Source organism: Erpetoichthys calabaricus, chromosome 14 (assembly GCF_900747795.2).
Source record: "Erpetoichthys calabaricus chromosome 14, fErpCal1.3, whole genome shotgun sequence".
Lineage (NCBI taxonomy): Eukaryota > Metazoa > Chordata > Cladistia > Polypteriformes > Polypteridae > Erpetoichthys > Erpetoichthys calabaricus.
In genome coordinates, this window is record NC_041407.2 from 91,901,728 (window position 1) to 91,920,311 (window position 18,584).

The 18,584-nt window shown below is 39.7% G+C and overlaps 1 protein-coding gene across 1 annotated transcript in view; it reads right to left on the reverse strand.

Moving 5' to 3' along the window:
* The window catches only part of LOC114664614 (adenylyl cyclase-associated protein 1-like), a 35,479-nt gene extending 27,376 nt beyond the window's left edge, over positions 1–8,103 (reverse strand). The window contains exons 1-8 of the mRNA XM_028818799.2: positions 7,982–8,103; positions 6,559–6,665; positions 6,394–6,471; positions 4,630–4,773; positions 4,460–4,545; positions 2,362–2,467; positions 1,847–2,030; positions 451–650 (exon numbers count right to left, since the gene is read on the reverse strand). Of these exons, the coding sequence (XP_028674632.2) occupies positions 451–650; positions 1,847–2,030; positions 2,362–2,467; positions 4,460–4,545; positions 4,630–4,773; positions 6,394–6,471; positions 6,559–6,665; positions 7,982–8,102 (1,026 nt within the window). The 5' untranslated portion in view covers position 8,103. The remainder of the gene's footprint in view (positions 1–450; positions 651–1,846; positions 2,031–2,361; positions 2,468–4,459; positions 4,546–4,629; positions 4,774–6,393; positions 6,472–6,558; positions 6,666–7,981) is intronic.
* Positions 8,104–18,584: the final 10,481 nt, after the last annotated feature.

The following is an 18,584-nucleotide window of genomic DNA, read 5'->3' on the forward strand; positions in this document are numbered from 1 at the left end:
AGGGCACAATGCCAACTTCAGAAGTCAAGGACGGCCTACCTTTTTGCCAGTAGATCTTTATATCTGTTTGTATTTTTGTTGACTAAATGATTGGAAAAGCTAATTTTCTTTTTTTTTCTCAATTGATCACCTTTACCTGTAGGCACCGTTTGCATGAAGATCTACTGTTTACCTGTGCGATATGCTGAATAAGTCAACAATTTCCATGGGATGTACTTAGTTTTTCACATATCTATCTAAAAATGCATTAAAAAAATCTTGAAATAAATGTATTTTCAGATGACTTGAAACAGTTGTATTTTCAGATCATCTGAAATTCATTGTAGGATATCTTAAATACATTTCCAGATACCTTAAAACACATTTTTAAATATCTGTAAATGTCAATTTGGCTTGTCATAAAACTAGACATATTACACAAACATCTTCATGGATGCCATACATACGCACCACTCTCCACTTCTTTCCATCCAGTTCCAAAACCGGTGGCAATTTGGTCATCTCTTTCGACATTTTTTGGGGGGCAGTAGCTCTGCTTGATACTGGCTTCAGCGTAGTGCCGAAAGCAGCTGCACTATGCATTGGACCAGCCTGTGCCTTTAGGACGGGATTCTTATTGGGTTTCTGGTCATCTGATACATGCCTCAAAACTACAAGAGGGCAGAAAAACAAAGTGGACAAATGTTTAGCAATTCATCAATTCAGAACTACAGAAAGAGATAACTGTGTGTGATGCATGTGGTCGCTGCCACTCAGCACAGAATGCCTCCACTTCTGGACTGAACTTTATTCCAGTGTGCATATTTAGTTTCTGATGACCTGATTGCAAGAGCAGCATTTGGGGGTGGAAAGTGGGGTGACTTTCCCAGGCCCCATGCCTAAGGGGGGCCCTGCTTTTGAGATCTGCGTGTCCCGTTCAAGCAGATTTGTCAAGTTATATTCTCTAGTATATATATATATATATATATTTGAGATGCATCTAAGAGGAACTGTTTTAAAATCCCTCTTCAAGGTCAAATTGCGTACATGTATGTCTTTGAAAAAATTCCATAGTCCACCTTCATCGCCCGAAATGGGTTGCCAGCATAATCCCTTCCTAAAATAGGTGTAGCCCATTAGTCGCCTGGTTGGCTTCTCCTATCTATAGAAAAAGACATTGCATTCAGACTATGAAGATGTCATCAACGACTTTTCCAATCGGAAGGCAAGAAAAGTGTATTTTCATCCCTGAACCTGGAAACCGGTAAGATATTTCATGATGATCCCTCAATGTTAATTTGACTCTTCCTGTCGAAACACTGAAACTAACATTTTATTTGTAGGCCATAGACATGTCCGAATATTATTGCACAAAAACATGTATTGCTAGTGATAACTGGCTGACATGACATCAATGTGAGTTATGACTGTGACATCCTGCATATCGAGACTCAGAGTATACTTGCAATTTGGGTACTTTTCTAGAAGAGGCCCTACTAATTTCCGCATGACACTGCATCGCATTTCGTACTGTTGTGGTATTGTCATGAATTATGAATTGTACTTTTTAAATAAATTATAACATATTTTGATAAAGTCCATGTGTTATCTTGCAAAAATTTTGCTGAATACTGTAATGAGAAAATCCGGTGTATGTTAACATTATTTTTATTAAATTCACGAGCAAGATTATACAGTCCACACATACCGGTAACAGCGTTTGACGTAACCGGCCCAGCATGGGGTTGGTCAAACCTAGGCCCAGCACACCCCTAAGGCCGCCTCTGCCTGATTGCATTAGGAAAGACTAACAGACTTATACCAAAGCCTGATATTTGCATAAAAAAACACAAAACTCAAAACTCACCTTTTGTGATATTTGCCCCCTGGTTGATCTCTGCAAAGAGAGCAGTGCGGGCAGTGGGATCCACAGGGTACTTTGGGAGGGTGAAACGAGGGGTAAATCTTTGCCAAGGGGATGAAGCCACACTTCGCTTCACTGGGGGAACCTCAGGTGTTGTGGGGAGGCATGGGACAGACACCTTTGGGCCCTAAATGAGAAAACAGATGAGGGTACATTTTACTTTTTCTAATGAACTTTATAGTGACATCTACAGTATCTATACCGTCTCAGCAGAAGCAGACTCAGGGTACAATAGAGAGTCACTCCAAACCTGTAGGCTTGATTTGTAATCTCTAACCACTTGGTCAAAAAGTCCATAAAAATGCAGTTTAACAGGATTAATTGCTTAATATAAGGTGTAAGAAGAACTTTGGAAAGTAATAGCATTGAATAATAAGAAAAGGCAGCATTTCAGCCTAGTGGCACAGTCTGTTTGGGCTATACACAAAATGGACAAAGCTGATGCTATTAGTTCTTACCGTTTTGCTCCAAGTTAGTCCAGTGGGGTGATATTCTTTAATGTAGGCTTGGAGTTCTGACCAGATGTTCAGATATGACTTCACCCACTCAACTTGCTTTTTATCCCTGCGGTAATGAACACACAGAGGATCAAAGAGAAATTCACATTCTGGAGGGCAGAGTGGAGATAATAAATGAGCTGTGATCCATCTCTGCAGGTAGCACAGAGCAACATTAAATCAATGTATCTTTATTTCACAGCACACACTATTCAACTTAACGGAGAATTCAAAACAGCAGTATGTAATCCATTTTGTAAAAAAATGTCTGAAGTTCCAAAGTCTTGAATCAAACAAAAGGAACAATAATTATGTTAGAACCTATAACAATAACTGACCTTAACTGGAATGCAGCAACTTCAAAATTTAGAATCCATGCATTGTACATATTTTGTTAGGGGGTAGATAAACTGTACAATATTCATAAGAGATGTGCTATGGAAAAGAACAGCATCAGGACATGTCAGAAGAATGTTGTTTAGAATCTAAGAGATATGTTGTGCTATATTAAATATTCACAATTTCTGGTCCTGAGGAAAGACTGGCAATCCCAAATGACATTAGAACAATCTAGACGAGAAGAGGCCATTCAGCCCAACAAAGCTCACCGGTTCTATCCAATTAATTTTTCTAAAGTAACATCAATTCAGATTTTGAAATTCCCTAAAGTCCTACTGTCCACCATGCTACTTGGTCACTTATTCCAAGTGTCTATGGTTCTCTCTGTAAAGAAAAAATCCTAATGTTTGTGCAAAATTTACCCTTAACAAGTTTCTAACTGTGTCCTCGTGTTCTTGATGAACTCATTTTAAAATAACAGTCTCGATCCACTGTATTCATTCCGTTCATAACTTTAAATACTTCAATCATGTCACCGCTTAACCTTCTTTTGCTTAAACTGAAAAGGCTCAGCTCTTTTAATCTTTCCTCACAACTCGTCCTCTGTAGCCCTGGCATCAGCCTAGTTGCTATCCTCTGGACCTTTTCCAGTGCTGCTATGTCCTTTTTGTATCCGGGAGACCAAACCTGCACACAGTACTCCAGATGAGGCCATACCAGTGTGTTATAAAGCTTGAGCAGAACCAACTTGGACTTGTACTCCACACATCAGGGTGCTAGATAACTTGACACTCTGTTAGCCTTCTTAATGGATTCTGAACACCGTCTGGGAGTTGCTAGCGTGGAGTCCACTATGACTCCTCAACCCTCCTCATAAGGTGTATTCTCTATTTTCAGACCTCTTATTGTGTATTCAAACCTAACATTTTGACTTCCTACGTGTAATACTTTACATTTACTGACATTAAAGCTCATCTGCCACAAATTTGCCCAAGTCTGTATGCTGTCCAAGTCCTTCTGTAATGATTTAACAGATTCCAGATTATCTGTCAATCCACCTATCTTGATATCATCTACAAACTAAACCAGCTTGTTACTTACATTACTATCCAAAGCATTTATATATATATTAAAAACAGCAGCGGCCCCAACACTCACTCCTGATTGATGCCACTCTTAACGTCAGCCAATTCTAATAATTCTAATAAGACAGACTGCTGTCACTGTCCTGCTCCACTGACAGACTGAGGAGATCGTTCCTTCCCAAAACTATGCGACTCTTCAAGTCCACCCGGGGGGGGTAAATGTTAACATTATTCAAAGTTATTGTCTGTTATACCTGCATTTTTATTACTCTTTAATTTAATATTGTTTTTGTATCATTATGCTGCTGCTGAAGTATGTGAATTTCCCCTTGGGATTAATAAAGTATCTATCTATCTATCTATGGTTCCTTGCACTATCACCCTCTGCTTCCCATGTCTGGACTAATTCTGCACCCATCTAAAAACATCACCCTGAACTCCAACTTGTTTAGTTTGGTGCCCAACCTCTCATGTGGCACCTTATCAAATGTTTTCTGAAAGGCCAGATAAATAATATAATGTATATTGGATGTTGGCAATTATTGTAGGTTCTAATATAATTATTGTGCTATTATTCTGTTTTCATTATTCAGAACAATTATACAGACCACCCAAACCAGTTAAAGGTTACTCACGTGTCCTTGAAGTCCTTAAGGACGCGATTTGTGTAGAATATGGCTGCATCTTTCATTTCCTTTACAAAGAGACCAGGTTTGGGGCTCTGTGGGAACAGACATTTTTTTCAGAACAGCACTGTGTCATTCAGAGGTGATCTGCACTCTTATGACAGCTGGCAGCCACTTACCATTGTGACCCAGCCGAGTGCAGGAAGACTTTCACTGATGGCAGACAGGTGATTAAATTGTTTGCTTCCCCGATTATTTTCACGGAATTCTTGCACTTCTTGAACTTTGGAAGATATGGGCTGCAGAAGGACAGCAAGTTCATTCTAGGAGGGGAAAGAGGTATGTGGAAATGAGTTGTGAAAAAGTGCTAAGGGAAGCTAAATATATACAATTTGAAAGTGGGCCAGGGTCATGACTTTGTTTTATGTTTTTAATCATTTCTGAAGAAAATAAAAATATCAATGCATTGTTTGCAGTTAAAACTTATGTTTTTTAATATGTAGAACACTTTACTATCTTTATTTATATTCTTACCAGCATGCCATTTTGGTTTATGTACATTGTCATTTTACTGTCTTGTTACGTGCAGTTGCTAGGGACATGTCCCTAGAAGTCATCAACACAACAGTTTAAAAGTCAGTCCCCATACAGACTTTCACTCTCATAGTTTGTGGATAACTTTGAAGCTCTTTGTGCTTCAGATTTAACAAACCATTTGGCTAGGAGAAAAGACTGGTTTGTTTCCTTGTTTTGACCTACTGCTTGTCGGACTATGTTTCATGTTCTGGTTTTTCTATTTATTTTCAGTTTGTTCACCTTGCCAGGGGCAGAACAAGTAGGACGGTGGACTGGGTCATTCCTGCTGTATATTGTTAAAAACAAGCATGCTGTCCACCAATCATGAAACAGAGGAGTGGCTACAGCTTTTTGTCAATCAGTAACGGGGTGGAGGGGCAGTGGTCATAGACTTCGGAATTTTAGACAATCAACAATGAGGCTACTGCCCAGCAATCTTGCCGCAGGGGAGCGATTTGGGCCTCTTGTTTTCCTTGCAGCCAGTCATTACCTTCAGCTAGCCACTCAACATGGATGACCATGATTGGACTGTTCTGTGGGCTCTGGCTTTAAGCTGTTTTTTTTTTCTTCCCATTATGCAAGTATGTGTGGTTTGTGGCATCAGTTTGTTTATTTTAATCAATCAATCAATCTGTCTGAGACTTAAGAGAGCTCCTGGGCGGTCCAGTTGTCAGTTTTCTTTTAACAATAATAATTACATCTTTGAGGTAAAGCCTTAGCTTTAAATATATATTTTAATAATAATAACATTATTAAGGTAAAGGCTTAGCATTAGCATCAAAAAACTACATAACATCATCACCATTTTGAAGGTAATTACAAAACACCTTCATAAGTGCTATTTTGCAGCTTGGAGTGCAATAAAATTGTGACCTTCATTCTCAAAAGTGGCCTCCTACTTGCCAGGAGTGGTTGTAAAGATGTTTCATAACTACTTCTCACATTATATTCTGGTGTAGGACAAATTCTTGTCCTTATGATATAGTGAGAACTCCGATCTGTCTTAATTTGTGGTATCACAACTACAGGGACTGTAAGATATATTCAATATATCTTTAGCAGACTGGCCATATTTTGACAAATATTTAACTACTCCTGTGATGTTGAAATAGCTTAGGACTTAAAAAAATACCCATATTATTTTTTAAGATAGTATATATTCAATGTTTGTGCCATTTGTAGGAGCAGGCATTACCCTCTAACTCTTTCATGTTTCATTAAAATGTCCAGTGTATGCTGGAGTCCAAACACCAGGCAGATCGGGGGTGGAGCCTACTCTTTGTGGCTATGGAGTGAAGCTAGCAGGGGCAAATTCCCCGATGAAAATGAATAACTAAACCACTATAACATTATGATGAGTTACTCACATCGGATGGCTTCTGGCATCGAGATGCAGTGACCAACAGTTGTCTCTGCAGATTAAGAGCCGCCTTGACCATCTCAGCCTTCCCAAAAGAAGAATCCAAAGGTTACACTTACAGTACTTGAGATTCAAATGTTCTGTCTTACCCCTGTCTTACTGCCCATCTTACATGTTTTTGGGCATCGCCCCCTATTTCCTGACTCTGGGAGCAGTACTGTTCCACTGGTCCTGAGAGAAAGGCATCAAAGGCTTCCACGAAGGGAGAAACACCACCTGCTGTTAAGAGATTGGCACAAAACCAGATTAAAAGGGACAAAGAAAGTCAAAGTTGATTCAGCCATTTATCCATTTGTTAATCAGCATTGGGCTCAAGGCAGAAACCTAATCTAAGGGTTTCCAGTCAACTGGAGGCCACATTGCCTATTAGAGGGCCATCTATGTACTGTTGAAAAGTAGATTAATATCTGATATTTTGATAATTGCTAGAAATTGTCACTTAAGAATTAGTGACTTGAAGAATGAAACAGCTTTCTTGAAACAAGTCATCGTAAACTCCCGATTGTTTTAGGAATGCTATAATGATAAGAACATTTTTTTGAATATAATTTGTGGTAGGAGGCATTCATTAATCAACTTGCAGCCAGTTTTACAAGGACATTCTTGAGTCATCCCTCCGACAGTGTTTGAAGTGGGCTGGTACTCACCAGTACACAGTACCAGGACCTCTTCTAATTTCTAAATAGAGTACCTGCAACTTTTCTTATCGTACCGGGAAGTACTGGTACACTATATCCACCACAAACAGAGTACCAGCACTAATTGTGTTCCATTTCAAACACACTACCCCCACAAAGGCACAAGTAAATCTTTGAAACAGGCCAGTTAGGCTCAGATGAAAGGGCAATAAAGTTAGGATAGAGATGGAATGGGGTAATGCTGAAACAACAACTGGTATGAAGTAGGGAGTTGGCTTATTCTGGGTTGTGGCTTAGGATTGATTGTTTAATCAGGAGAGTCACTCTGTACCATGATGCATAGGATTTGCATAGGTTTGCTTTCACTGTCTAACTCTTTTTCTGCCATTTTCCATCACTGTCTACATTCAAAGGCCATCCAAAGGCCAAGCTAGATCAGAAAATAACAAAGGCAGCTACCTGGTAGGAAGCATCTATTTAAGCTGTAATGATATTTTTACCAATCCACTTAACCTGCCCATCTTTGGGATGAAACCCACCTAAGGAATGTAGGGAATGGGCATATTCCCACCAGGTAGGCAGTGCCGCGAGTCAGGATTTTAATCCATCTGGAGAGCTACCTATTTATTATGCCAAACGGCAAGATTTCACTCAGTGGGAAATAAAACCAAGATCACTTCTTCCGGATGAAAGACATTTTTTTTAAGTAAAAATGTGCCAGGTAGTCAAAGGCAGCTCATTCAAACAATGACAGTAACATCCTAGCCTTATACGTGAAGGCCTGTTTGCCCTTTTACCTCTGTGGTATGAAACATACTATAAGCTATGACATCATAAAACAGCCCAGAGTATGGGTTCACAAGCAATTTTCTTAATCACAACCACTGCTGCTTTTACCTTCCATGGAGTGAGCAGGATCACCAAATCGCATTCTTTCTGGTCCAGACTTCGAAACTGTTTTTTCAAGCTGCCCAACTGCACGTTCCAGACGTTCAGTCAGTCTCTCCAAATTAGCCATTGCCTTTGTGAGAAGAGGGGAGGGAGTAAGTTCACAGTGACAATTATACAAGCAGCTTGTGCAGCATTAAGAAGAGGAAGATCCTTTAAAGACTCAAAAGGTGTAATTTAAAATGGAAGTCACCTTTTTGTCATAGGATGCCAGGACTCCCAAATCAGATTTTACACCTTGTTCTTGGATTGTTAATATTTTGTTTTTTTACAATAGAACAGAATAAAATTGCATACTTACTACAACCTTCAAGACCAGAAATCAACAAATCATAAAGCAATAAAACATATTGTAGGTTGCTATACTGTTAATGCTTCTGATTGAAATATTCTTTTGTACATTTAAATATAAAAGTAGTCCAAATTGAGAAGTTGGCTTAATTCAGAACTTCTACAACAGATGAATGGTGATGCAGTGGATGGAAGATGTGGTTCAAATTCAGGCCCAATCATGACATGGAATTTGCATGCTCTCTCCATGTTGGTGTGGGTTTTTTTTTCAGCAGGTATTTCAGTTTTCCACCACATTTCAAAGATGTGCAGGTCACATTATTTGGTGATTCCTCTGGCCAGTAAGGGTGACTGTGTTACCAAGCAATGAACTGATGCCTGCTTGGTTTCTCAATTCTGCTAGTAGAGTTTAATACATTTTTAAGAACCTCAAACCTTCTAACTATCTTTTATTTAGTTTCTGTCCATTGTCTAACCCATGTGTTGATCTCACAGTTGCAAGGTACTAAGTTAGTTATGACATTCTTGAGTACAAGAAGGAAACCACATCCAAATGGGGTGCCAGTCTGTGGTACAGCACACAAACACTGGGCTAATTAAGATACCAAATAACCTATCCTACACATTTTTGGCATGAAAAACAAAGTGCCAAGGGAAGTTATCTAACAAGTCCCTGAACTTCAGACCCCACTTGGGCACTCTCTGGACTGTGATATGAACCCAGGACTCTGGGGCTGCACGGCAGCAGCATTAGCCATTGTGCCATGCTTATTTTTTCTCTGGTTAAATTATCTATTTAGCAACAGTTGAGAATGGAGCCTAACTGTGTTTATCTATTAGTCAGTCACTGCCAAGTAACAAGACCATAACATGTGGACTTTGTGCAGTCATAATCAAAACATAAACGACTGCACTTTAGAATATTAGCTATGTATAAAGCATCTCTTTGTCAGTTAGAAGTGTGTAAGAAGACCATAACAAATTAGATGTATGTAGTGAATCTGTTAGTGACAGTGTATATATATATATATATATACATATATATATATACATATATATATATAGGACGGCTGGGCATCCCTCCCAGGATGGAGGTAGGGTTCTTACCCGGCTGGGATGCCATAATGGAAGGATGGACTACATGGGGGCAATACCCAGTTGAGATGCCTTATGGTCCTTGTCCTGGTTGGGGTGACCAAAGATTACAAGAACTGGCAGGAGAGCATGACAGGGAGCAGTCCATCCCCCACTTTAATAAATGGGAGTGTCCCTCATATAGAGCCCCAGTTTGGACACCCACAGGCAGCCCTGTAGGGGTCCCTAATGAATGATAAAGGATGCTGCCTGGGAGGATCTTCCTGGCTTTTTCATTTTCTGGAAGTCCTTCTAAGTGATTACATCACACCAGCAGAAGTACTCCTGGGTTCTCCATAAAACAGACCACACTGGCTTGACCAGGTGAGTCAGAGCTGGGACCTGAGACAGGCAACTCTCGACCAGAGGAGTAGCAGTGCAGTGGAGAGAGATGGTGAGAGAAAGAAGAAGGAACAGTGTTTAATTGTTATACAGGGTATTTGTTTAATGAAACATCTTTTATTTGAACTTGGGACTGTGTTTGTGTGTTCATGCTTGGGGTTTCCCTAGCCTTCAATATATATATATATATATATATATATATATATATATATATTAAGTTATTTAAGTGATTTCTTGATTGAAACAGGTGTGGCAGTAATCAGGCCTGGGGGTGGCTATGGAAATTGAACTCAGGTGTGATACACCACAGTTAGGTTATTTTTTAACAAGGGGGCAATTACTTTTTCACACAGGGCCATGTAGGTTTGGATTTTTTTTCTCCCTAAATAATAAAAACCATCATTTAAAAACTGCATTTTGTGTTTACTTGTGTTATATTTGACTAATGGTTAAATGTGTTTGATGATCAGAAACATTTTGTGTGACAAACATGCAAAAGAATAAGAAATCAGGAAGGGGGCAAATAGTTTTTCACACCACTGTATATGTAAATGACAATAGCAGTTTAATTGTTATGTTATGTAGGTATAGATGTGCAGATCTATGTATGAGATATATTGGAGTGTAAAGGTGTAGATGATGTATATAGGAAGTACAGATATACACAATATTTGTAGTATAGATGGCGTGTTGTCTGTGAATGAGTTTTCCTTGGTATGGAAGGCTTACGTCTACAGCCTTCTAATTCTCTGCATACTTTGCACATTCTCATCGTGTTTAGGTGAGTTCCCTGTGGACAGCCAGGTCTTTTCCAACAATTTATAGAACTGTTAATTATTTGTCCTAATGTGAGTGTTATTGAGTTGGACAGCAGAATGAGTAATCAGTGCTCACACCTAGAAGGCACCCGCCTGTTTAACAGAAATTAATTATTTTTTCATATTCATTTTTTTGCATTCATTATGTTTCAGATATTGAGTGGGAAAAGATGAAGAGGAAGGGGAGGAAGAAGACAACAAAATGTTTCAGATACTGAGGTATCTGTTGACAATATATTGATTTCAAATGGTTGAATTTTTAACTATCCAAGTTTGCAATCACTTTGAAAAGTCCATGTCAAGAACTTATATATTTGTACTTACTAACCCATTGTATTTGTTTATAAGTTTTAATGTTGGATATGTATAAAGCATTGAATAACTGAAGCCTTTTTAATATACTGTATACAGGCTATTCCTGGACTGTATTGCTTGTTTATCTGCCAATGACAACTATGTCTTGAGAATTTTTCAGGGGAGGAAGATTGAAGTTTTGAGGTAAGTTTGTTATACTCACTACCTGTGTTGTAAATACATTGTTACTATGCTGAAGTATGTTTAAAGAATGTTTCACTTTTATTTCACTACATTTTTAAATGTAAATGGCTATGTTTATTCTAAAAATAATAATAATAATAATAGACACATTCATTACTGCAATATTAAACCAAAATACAAATGGAGTATACAAATTGGCACAATGTTTAAGTCAGTTATCTAAAATATAGGCCTTCCCCACTTCGGGAAAAACTGCTTTAGGAAAATTTTCATATATGAAGAATCTGAGATGATTTTCAATTATATGCCGCTTGCACTAAGACCTGAACATCAATGTAGTCCTTCCAAGTACGCCTTGCAGCTGGACGTTGGAGACGCGCAATCCCAGCCTCAGTTATTTCATTTCAACAGTTGGTGCTGCTGTGCTCAGACACGGTTTTCACGCCCTCCAGTTGTAGTGAGGCGCCCTTGTATGTTCACATACTGAGATTCACTCAACTTGTCATGTGTGTTGCTTGCTCGTTATGTATAAACCACCTCTTTGTCAGTTAGACGTGTGTATTAAGACCATAACAAATTAATTAGACATAGGTAGTGGACCTCTTAGTGTCTTTATATACTGTATACAGTAAATATATATTTAAGATGCCCAAGAGGACAGTTGAGCATCTTCTCACATTATGCTGGGCATCCCAAATCCAAAACAGATTGTGCTTTTGAAATATTGGGGAAAACTGAAAGGCCATTCCTTTGATTGAGAAAACAGAAGTGATAAATTCTAGTTACAGCGCTTTATTAAACATTATTAAATGAAAGACAATGCCTTAGTAGGGTTTGCTTTGATGCTACTGAGTTTATTAAAGTAATTCTGTCAATTTTAAAGTTTGTTATTATCTAAGCAAAAAGAAGGGTCATTTATTGGGTCAGGGAAAGGTTAAAAATGTTTTTTATTTAAATTATCTGTAATTAAGTGTTTGTGTTATGAAAGTTCGCTTTATGACAGGATTCTCTGGATAGCTCCTTCTTAAGACCTAATCATTAAGATGTCTGCTCACACTGAATGTCACTGCGTCAGGCTGCAGTTACTTGACTCGTACTTTAGTGAATGTAATACAACTCACAAGCAAAAAGGAGGGTAGTCTGAATTATTTTATTTTTGTATAAATGTTTTAAAGTATATATAGTATAAAGTAAAGAGAGAAAGGGAGATTCTATATTGACTTGTACTTTTTATACTTAAGTACATTTAACATTGGATAGTTTGAAAAGGGCGGCACGGTGGCGCAGTGACTAGCACTGCTGCCTCGCAGTTAGGAGACCTGGGTTCGCTTCCCGGGTCCTCCCTGCGTGGAGTTTGCATGTTCTCCCAGTGTCTGCGTGGGTTTCCTCCGGGTACTCCGGTTTCCTCCCACAGTCCAAAGACATGCAGGTTAGGTGCATTGGCGATCCTAAACTGTCCCTAGTGTGTGCTTGGTGTGTGTGCCCTGCAGTGGTCTGGCACCCTGCCCGGGGTTGTTTCCTGCCTTGTGCCCTATGTTGGCTGGGATTGGCTCCAGCAGACCCCCGTGACCCTGTAGTTAGGATATAGCGGGTTGGATAATGGGTGGTAGTTTGAAAAATCTACTTGGGTGGTTTTCTCATTGGCAACATTTACTTGAGTCATTTTCTATAAGGTAACTATGTTTACTCAAGTATTGCCATTGGTTACTTTCTACAAGACTCCTATAATCATGGCACCTGAGAGTGGCAATGTGTTGCATGTTGATTAACATATGCAAGTAAAAATTTCATTGTTCTCTGTAAATGTCACTATAATGACTTTATAAACCTATAATAGATGTTTTCTCATCAAGAATTATGAATGTGGACTTAAGTGCCTTCTCTTGGGATGTATGTCCAAGACCCATGCTAGCTTTGCGAAATGGATTAATGTCTCTCATGGAACATGTTTAATGCCGGCTTCCAGTTAGCCATAATAATCATCATCACGAACATCTATAGGTTTATGTCCTAACACAAATATACATTTAATATAAAGAAGTTTAGCTTCATAACCATCAGCACAATTCTTTCCAGTCATATCCACATAAAGGAATGGCACATTTTCAACCCCTTGCAGCCCACAGAAACAATTATTTGTTACTAATGCTCTGTGCGAGAAACAAGGAAAATAGCAGTTCTGGACATGTCAGGCATATTCACTCATGTAGGTCTCATTTAAAATCCCCAGTCAACCTGCAGGAACCAAAAGCCATACGAGACACCAAACAAAAGCCCACAGCCTCCACATATTGATGACACCAGCATTTGATCCGGAGACTGTGTGGATGTGAGGCATCATGCTACCACATATTAATAGTCTAATGATTTTAAAGGGTACATATTTTTTCTGTTTGAAAAAATAGATCACTGCTGGCTTTCTCTTTATTCTGTAGTGAGACCACATAGGTTACAACACAGCCAGTTTTTATACAATTTTAAATCTGGAGCAAGCTGTGCAGATCCTGTAAAGGAAATAGCTTACAAGATTGATACTCAGGGTATAAGAGGAAAAGCTGTGTTAGATATGTGGCTCACTGAATGAGCTCAGTCCCTTTTGTTGAAGAAACTCTTCAAATGAGACACTTTTTGCTTAATATTATTTCAGATGGAGCTCTTGTTTATCTGCCCCCTCCACCAATGCAAGTGACTGGTTTAATTTATAACTAATGCAGGACCTAAGCCCTTAGTTCTCGGAACTGTAAAACATCTACTTTATGTACAAGGTAATGTCTTTCAAAGGGAAATGCATCCGAGTAGTAAAAAGAGGTGAAGCCGGGTTCATCACAAGGCATATCTCAATTATTTCACTACAAAATTAACTTCGGTAATAAGTGAGAAGAAATGAAAAATAATCAAGCAGCCGTGTGACAGCCATTGACAGGAAAAGGTTTATTGCTTGGGTAGTCTCGCTTCCTCCAGCGCCACCAGTTCTCGCAACTGAATAACATACTTGAGTGTTCCACCTTATCGATTAAGACAGCCGTAAATGCCAGTTGCGGCGAGTTACTTAAGATGCTCGTATACACAGAAGTCAATTAGTGTATGGACGTGGCTACAGTGTTGCCTGAAAGACTTTTAGAATCGTCTTCTCATCATTCGAAGCTCATACCTTAGAAGCGACAGCAGCAAAAACGGCACCCTATATGCGACTCCGCCCTGGAATGCTTCAAAAGAGAAGATAGCTATATTGTAAAGCCTCTTTTACTTTTGTTATCACACATGTCACAATAATGTCATAAAACGAATCACATAAGATGAAAGCTGTCAAACTCCAACCTCTTAAAATACATTAATGTCACATCAACCAAACTTTGATAACTCTTTGTCATAAATAAATGTATGAGCCTCACCTAACCCGCAATCGACAATTCTGAAGTAAACTAAACGTGACCGAGCCTTTTAAGGTAATGGGAGAGCTCAAAATAGCCAGCGGGGGTCCTTCGCCTATAAATACCCCAAGGCAAAATAACAACTAATTAATAAAAACACCATTAACACGGAATAATATTTTTGTATTTAATAGTTTGAATTTTAATTTTGCTACACTTTGCAGAAATCTCTCAAATTATATACCTGTTTTTGTAGCTATTTCACCCGTTATCTAAAGTGGAACAGTCGGGATTAAAATAAATAAATAAACAGCATGGCTTAAGGAGTAATGGCCACCAAGTTATATGTTAGTTCGGTGGTTGTCGAGTTCAGTCATGGGTACCTCCTGCGGCTGCAAGTTTTTGTTCCAAACAGTTTCTTAGTCAGTCATGTTTTACCTTTAATTGTTTAATTAGCTGACCCTTTTCATCCTTTCATTATGCATTTCGAAAACTGCTGCAGTGTCAGATTTACACTTAGAGGGCATTAAGACATTTATATTTTTCTGTATATCTAAATGCTTTTTATTTTTTAAATTCACTTTTTCCGTGGAGTGTACAGAATTTTTATCAGAATACAGTTAGTTAATGATGAGTACGACAAATACCACTGCAAATGACTCTGAAAGGAGCAGCTTCTTCAGTGTTACCCATGTGTGTGCTTATAAAAAATATAAATAATGAAGAAGAAAAAAAATGAATTCTTACCCATTTAACACATATGAATTCATATATCAGAATGCAGCATAACTGGAGGGATGCAAAAAACCCCATAAAAACTGGGAAATAACAGCTCGCTTCATTAAGGTATGAGTTCATTTAAGAGAAGAAGTGGATTGTGGCAAAAATCTGCAGCCTCAGGGGTTCCCAGGACTGAACTTGAGAATCCCTGTTTTAGTTAACCTAATGTTCTGAATAGTAGTTTGACTCGGTTACGCTCTGGTTTATTCTTATAAATTTCTTATAGAATCTGTTTAATCTGGTGCAGGGCTGCAAGATGTTGTACTGGATGAAAACCGGGAGTCTATCACAACAAAGATCAGTGGCTACTGTGATCAAACAGCTCTTCAAGTCATCACCACTAGGTGCCTTACCATATATAGGGGTTCAGGTACCCTATGCTCAACCACTTTGATCATTAGCTTTTTAAATTATTACTTTTTACAGTTAAAAATTAGCATAAGCATTATATGTGCATTTTAACATACATCAATTTTAATTTCAATTAATTATAAACCTACACAACAAAATCACCAGTGTTACTTATCACTCTAAGAGGTACTGTAATATGTAAAACTTATTTGGAAAAGATGGATGGCGATTTTACAGCATACGTCTACCTAACAAAGTTTACAAAATAACATTTAACTTAAAATTTTATTAATCTCCACCACTCAACGCATGTGATGTGAACGGTAGGCTAATGACTAGTAAATTACTGAGTTTACCATACCATTTGTGTAGGTCCGTCCTGCTGGTTGGAAATGTGAACATGGGAAGATAAGTGTGAATGACGTCCCGACAAACAAACAAAACTTTTGGTTTTATTAGCAGTAGAAAAAAGAAGAACTGTAAAACTTTCCAAAGTGAGTTGCCTGTACTAAACTTCTGGTGATACCCCAATGGAGTGCAAAAACTTTGCCACTAGCTCTGATAACTTTAGTGATGGATTTGCTGGAAAAATCTACAACCACCCTGCTGCACTCATTCAATCAGGCATTTATAGTAGGGTGGCTAGACAGGAGCCCCTCTTGAGTAAAAGGCTTAGCCTGCTTGGACTTTGAGAACATGAAGAAAAAGATTGTCTGGTTTGTTGAAAAAAAAATGAACTCATTATGCAGAACTCAAAGCACTATGTTTGGTGCAGACCGGGCAGTGCTCATTATCTACTTAATACCATCCCTACGGTGAAGCATGGTGGTGGCAGCATCATGCTGTGGGTTTTTTTCTTAGTGACAGGGACAGAATAGAGGGAAGCATGAATGCAGCCAAACAGAGAGAAGTCCTGGAAGAAAACCTTGCTGAAGCATGTATGTGACCTCAGACCTACGCGATGGTTCACCTTTCAGCACGATAATGATTAAAACATGCAGCCAAGACAATGCTGGAGTGCCCTCAGGACAAGCCTCCGAGTGTCTTTGAGTGGCCAAAGGCCAAAATTAAACCTCATAGAACATCTGTGGTGAGACCCGTCAATGGCAGTTTACAGACACTTTTCATCCAATCTAACGGAGCTTGAGAGGATCCGTCAGGAAAAATGGGATTAGATGCCCAAATCCAGGGGTGCAAAGCTTGTAGAGACTTTCCCCAAGAAGACTTAGAGCTGGAATTGCTGCCAAAGGGGCTTTCACAAAGCACTGAATTAACAGTCTGAATACTTATGTGAATGAGAGATTTCACATTTTGATTTTTAATTAAGTTTTGCAACCTTTTTTGAAAACATGTTTTCACTTTGTCATCATGTGTTACTCAGTGAAGATTGAAGGACAAAAATGGCATATTTCTCCATTTAAAATAAATTAAATCTACAACACAGACTCCAAGACCAGGCTGTTTCTAATGAGTTTGCACGTAGTTTGTGTGAGGAACTTTCAGATTTGGGTACGACTGCTGATCCTAATGTGATGTGGGAGACCTTCCGTGACAAGACCCTGAAGGTTGCTAAGGGTTGTGTTGGTGTTCCCAGTGTCCCCAGAAGGAGGTGTTTTATCTTGTAGGGCACCCTGGATATCATTGAGAGGAGTCGCAGCGCACGGCTCAGTGGCAGTTCTGGTCTATACCGGGAACTAAGAAGGACGGCTGTGAGGGCTTTGAGGACAGATAAAGAGGTGTTTGTTAGAGGAATCTGTGAGCAAGTGACACACCATCTGTGGTCTAGCGACCCACGTCCTGCTTACAGAGGAATCGAAGCATTACGCACATCCAAATCTGTTCCTCGGAGAGTTGCAGCCACAGCAGCTGATGGAATGGTCCTTACGGATGACACTGCAGTTGTGACCTGCTAGACTGGCTATTTTGAGCAGTTGTTCAAAGCTGATCCTCCGGCTAGGATGTTGGATATCTCTGGGTTCACGGTTCGTGAGGCTGATCCTCCAATTGGCTGTGAACCACCCAGTCTCACTGAGTTTGCACAGGTGGTGAACCAGCTGAGGTTGGGTGGGGGGGGGGGTGGGGGGGGTATTGGGAAGGCTGCAGGGATCTGTGGTATCTGGGATGAACTTCTCCAGGCTGGTGATAAGACTGTCCCCCTGGCATTGCAAGCAATCTTTGCTTCCATTTGGCAGACTGGCATCATCCCAACTGACTGGAAAACGGGACTTGTCATCCCTATCTGGAAAGGGAAGGGCGGATTGCCTGGATTGCAGCAACTACAGGGGGATAACACTGCTCTCGGTGCCGGGTAAGGTCCTTGCTAGAGTCATCCTCAATAGGATCCGTGATCACTTGCTCACCTACCAGTGACTGGAACAGTCTAGTTTTACGCCTAAGCAGTCTACCATCGACCACATCCTGGCACTGAGGGTCCTCATGGAGCGCAAACGCGAATATCGGCAGTTTCTTTGCAGCCTTTGTCAATTTTTGCAAAGCATTCGACTCAGTTGATCAAGCTGCCCTGCAGGACATCCTGAGGGTTTGTGGGATCCCCTTGAGGTTGCTGGATATCATGGTACTGTGAGTGCTGTGCAGAGTGGAGACAGGACCTCCATGTTTTTCCCAGTTGATTCTGGGGTTTGTTTTTGCTCCTACTCTGTTCAGTGCTTGTATGGACGGGGTGTTGGGCAAGGTCGTGGGGTCTAGCGGCTGTGGGGCATCTGTTGGTGAAGAAAGATTCACGGATCTTGACTTTGCTGATGATGCTGTGATCTTCGCGGAGTCAATGAGGCTCTGATCGGGGCACTTGACTGAGCGAGAAGTCTGAGTGTCTGGGCTTGCGACTGATAAAAACCAAGTTTCAGGCCTTTAATGACCTCTTGGGCACAGCCATCAGCAGTGTGTCTGTCTGCGGAGAGACTGTCGACCTCGTCGAGAGGTTTACTTACCTTGGCAGCCACATTCATG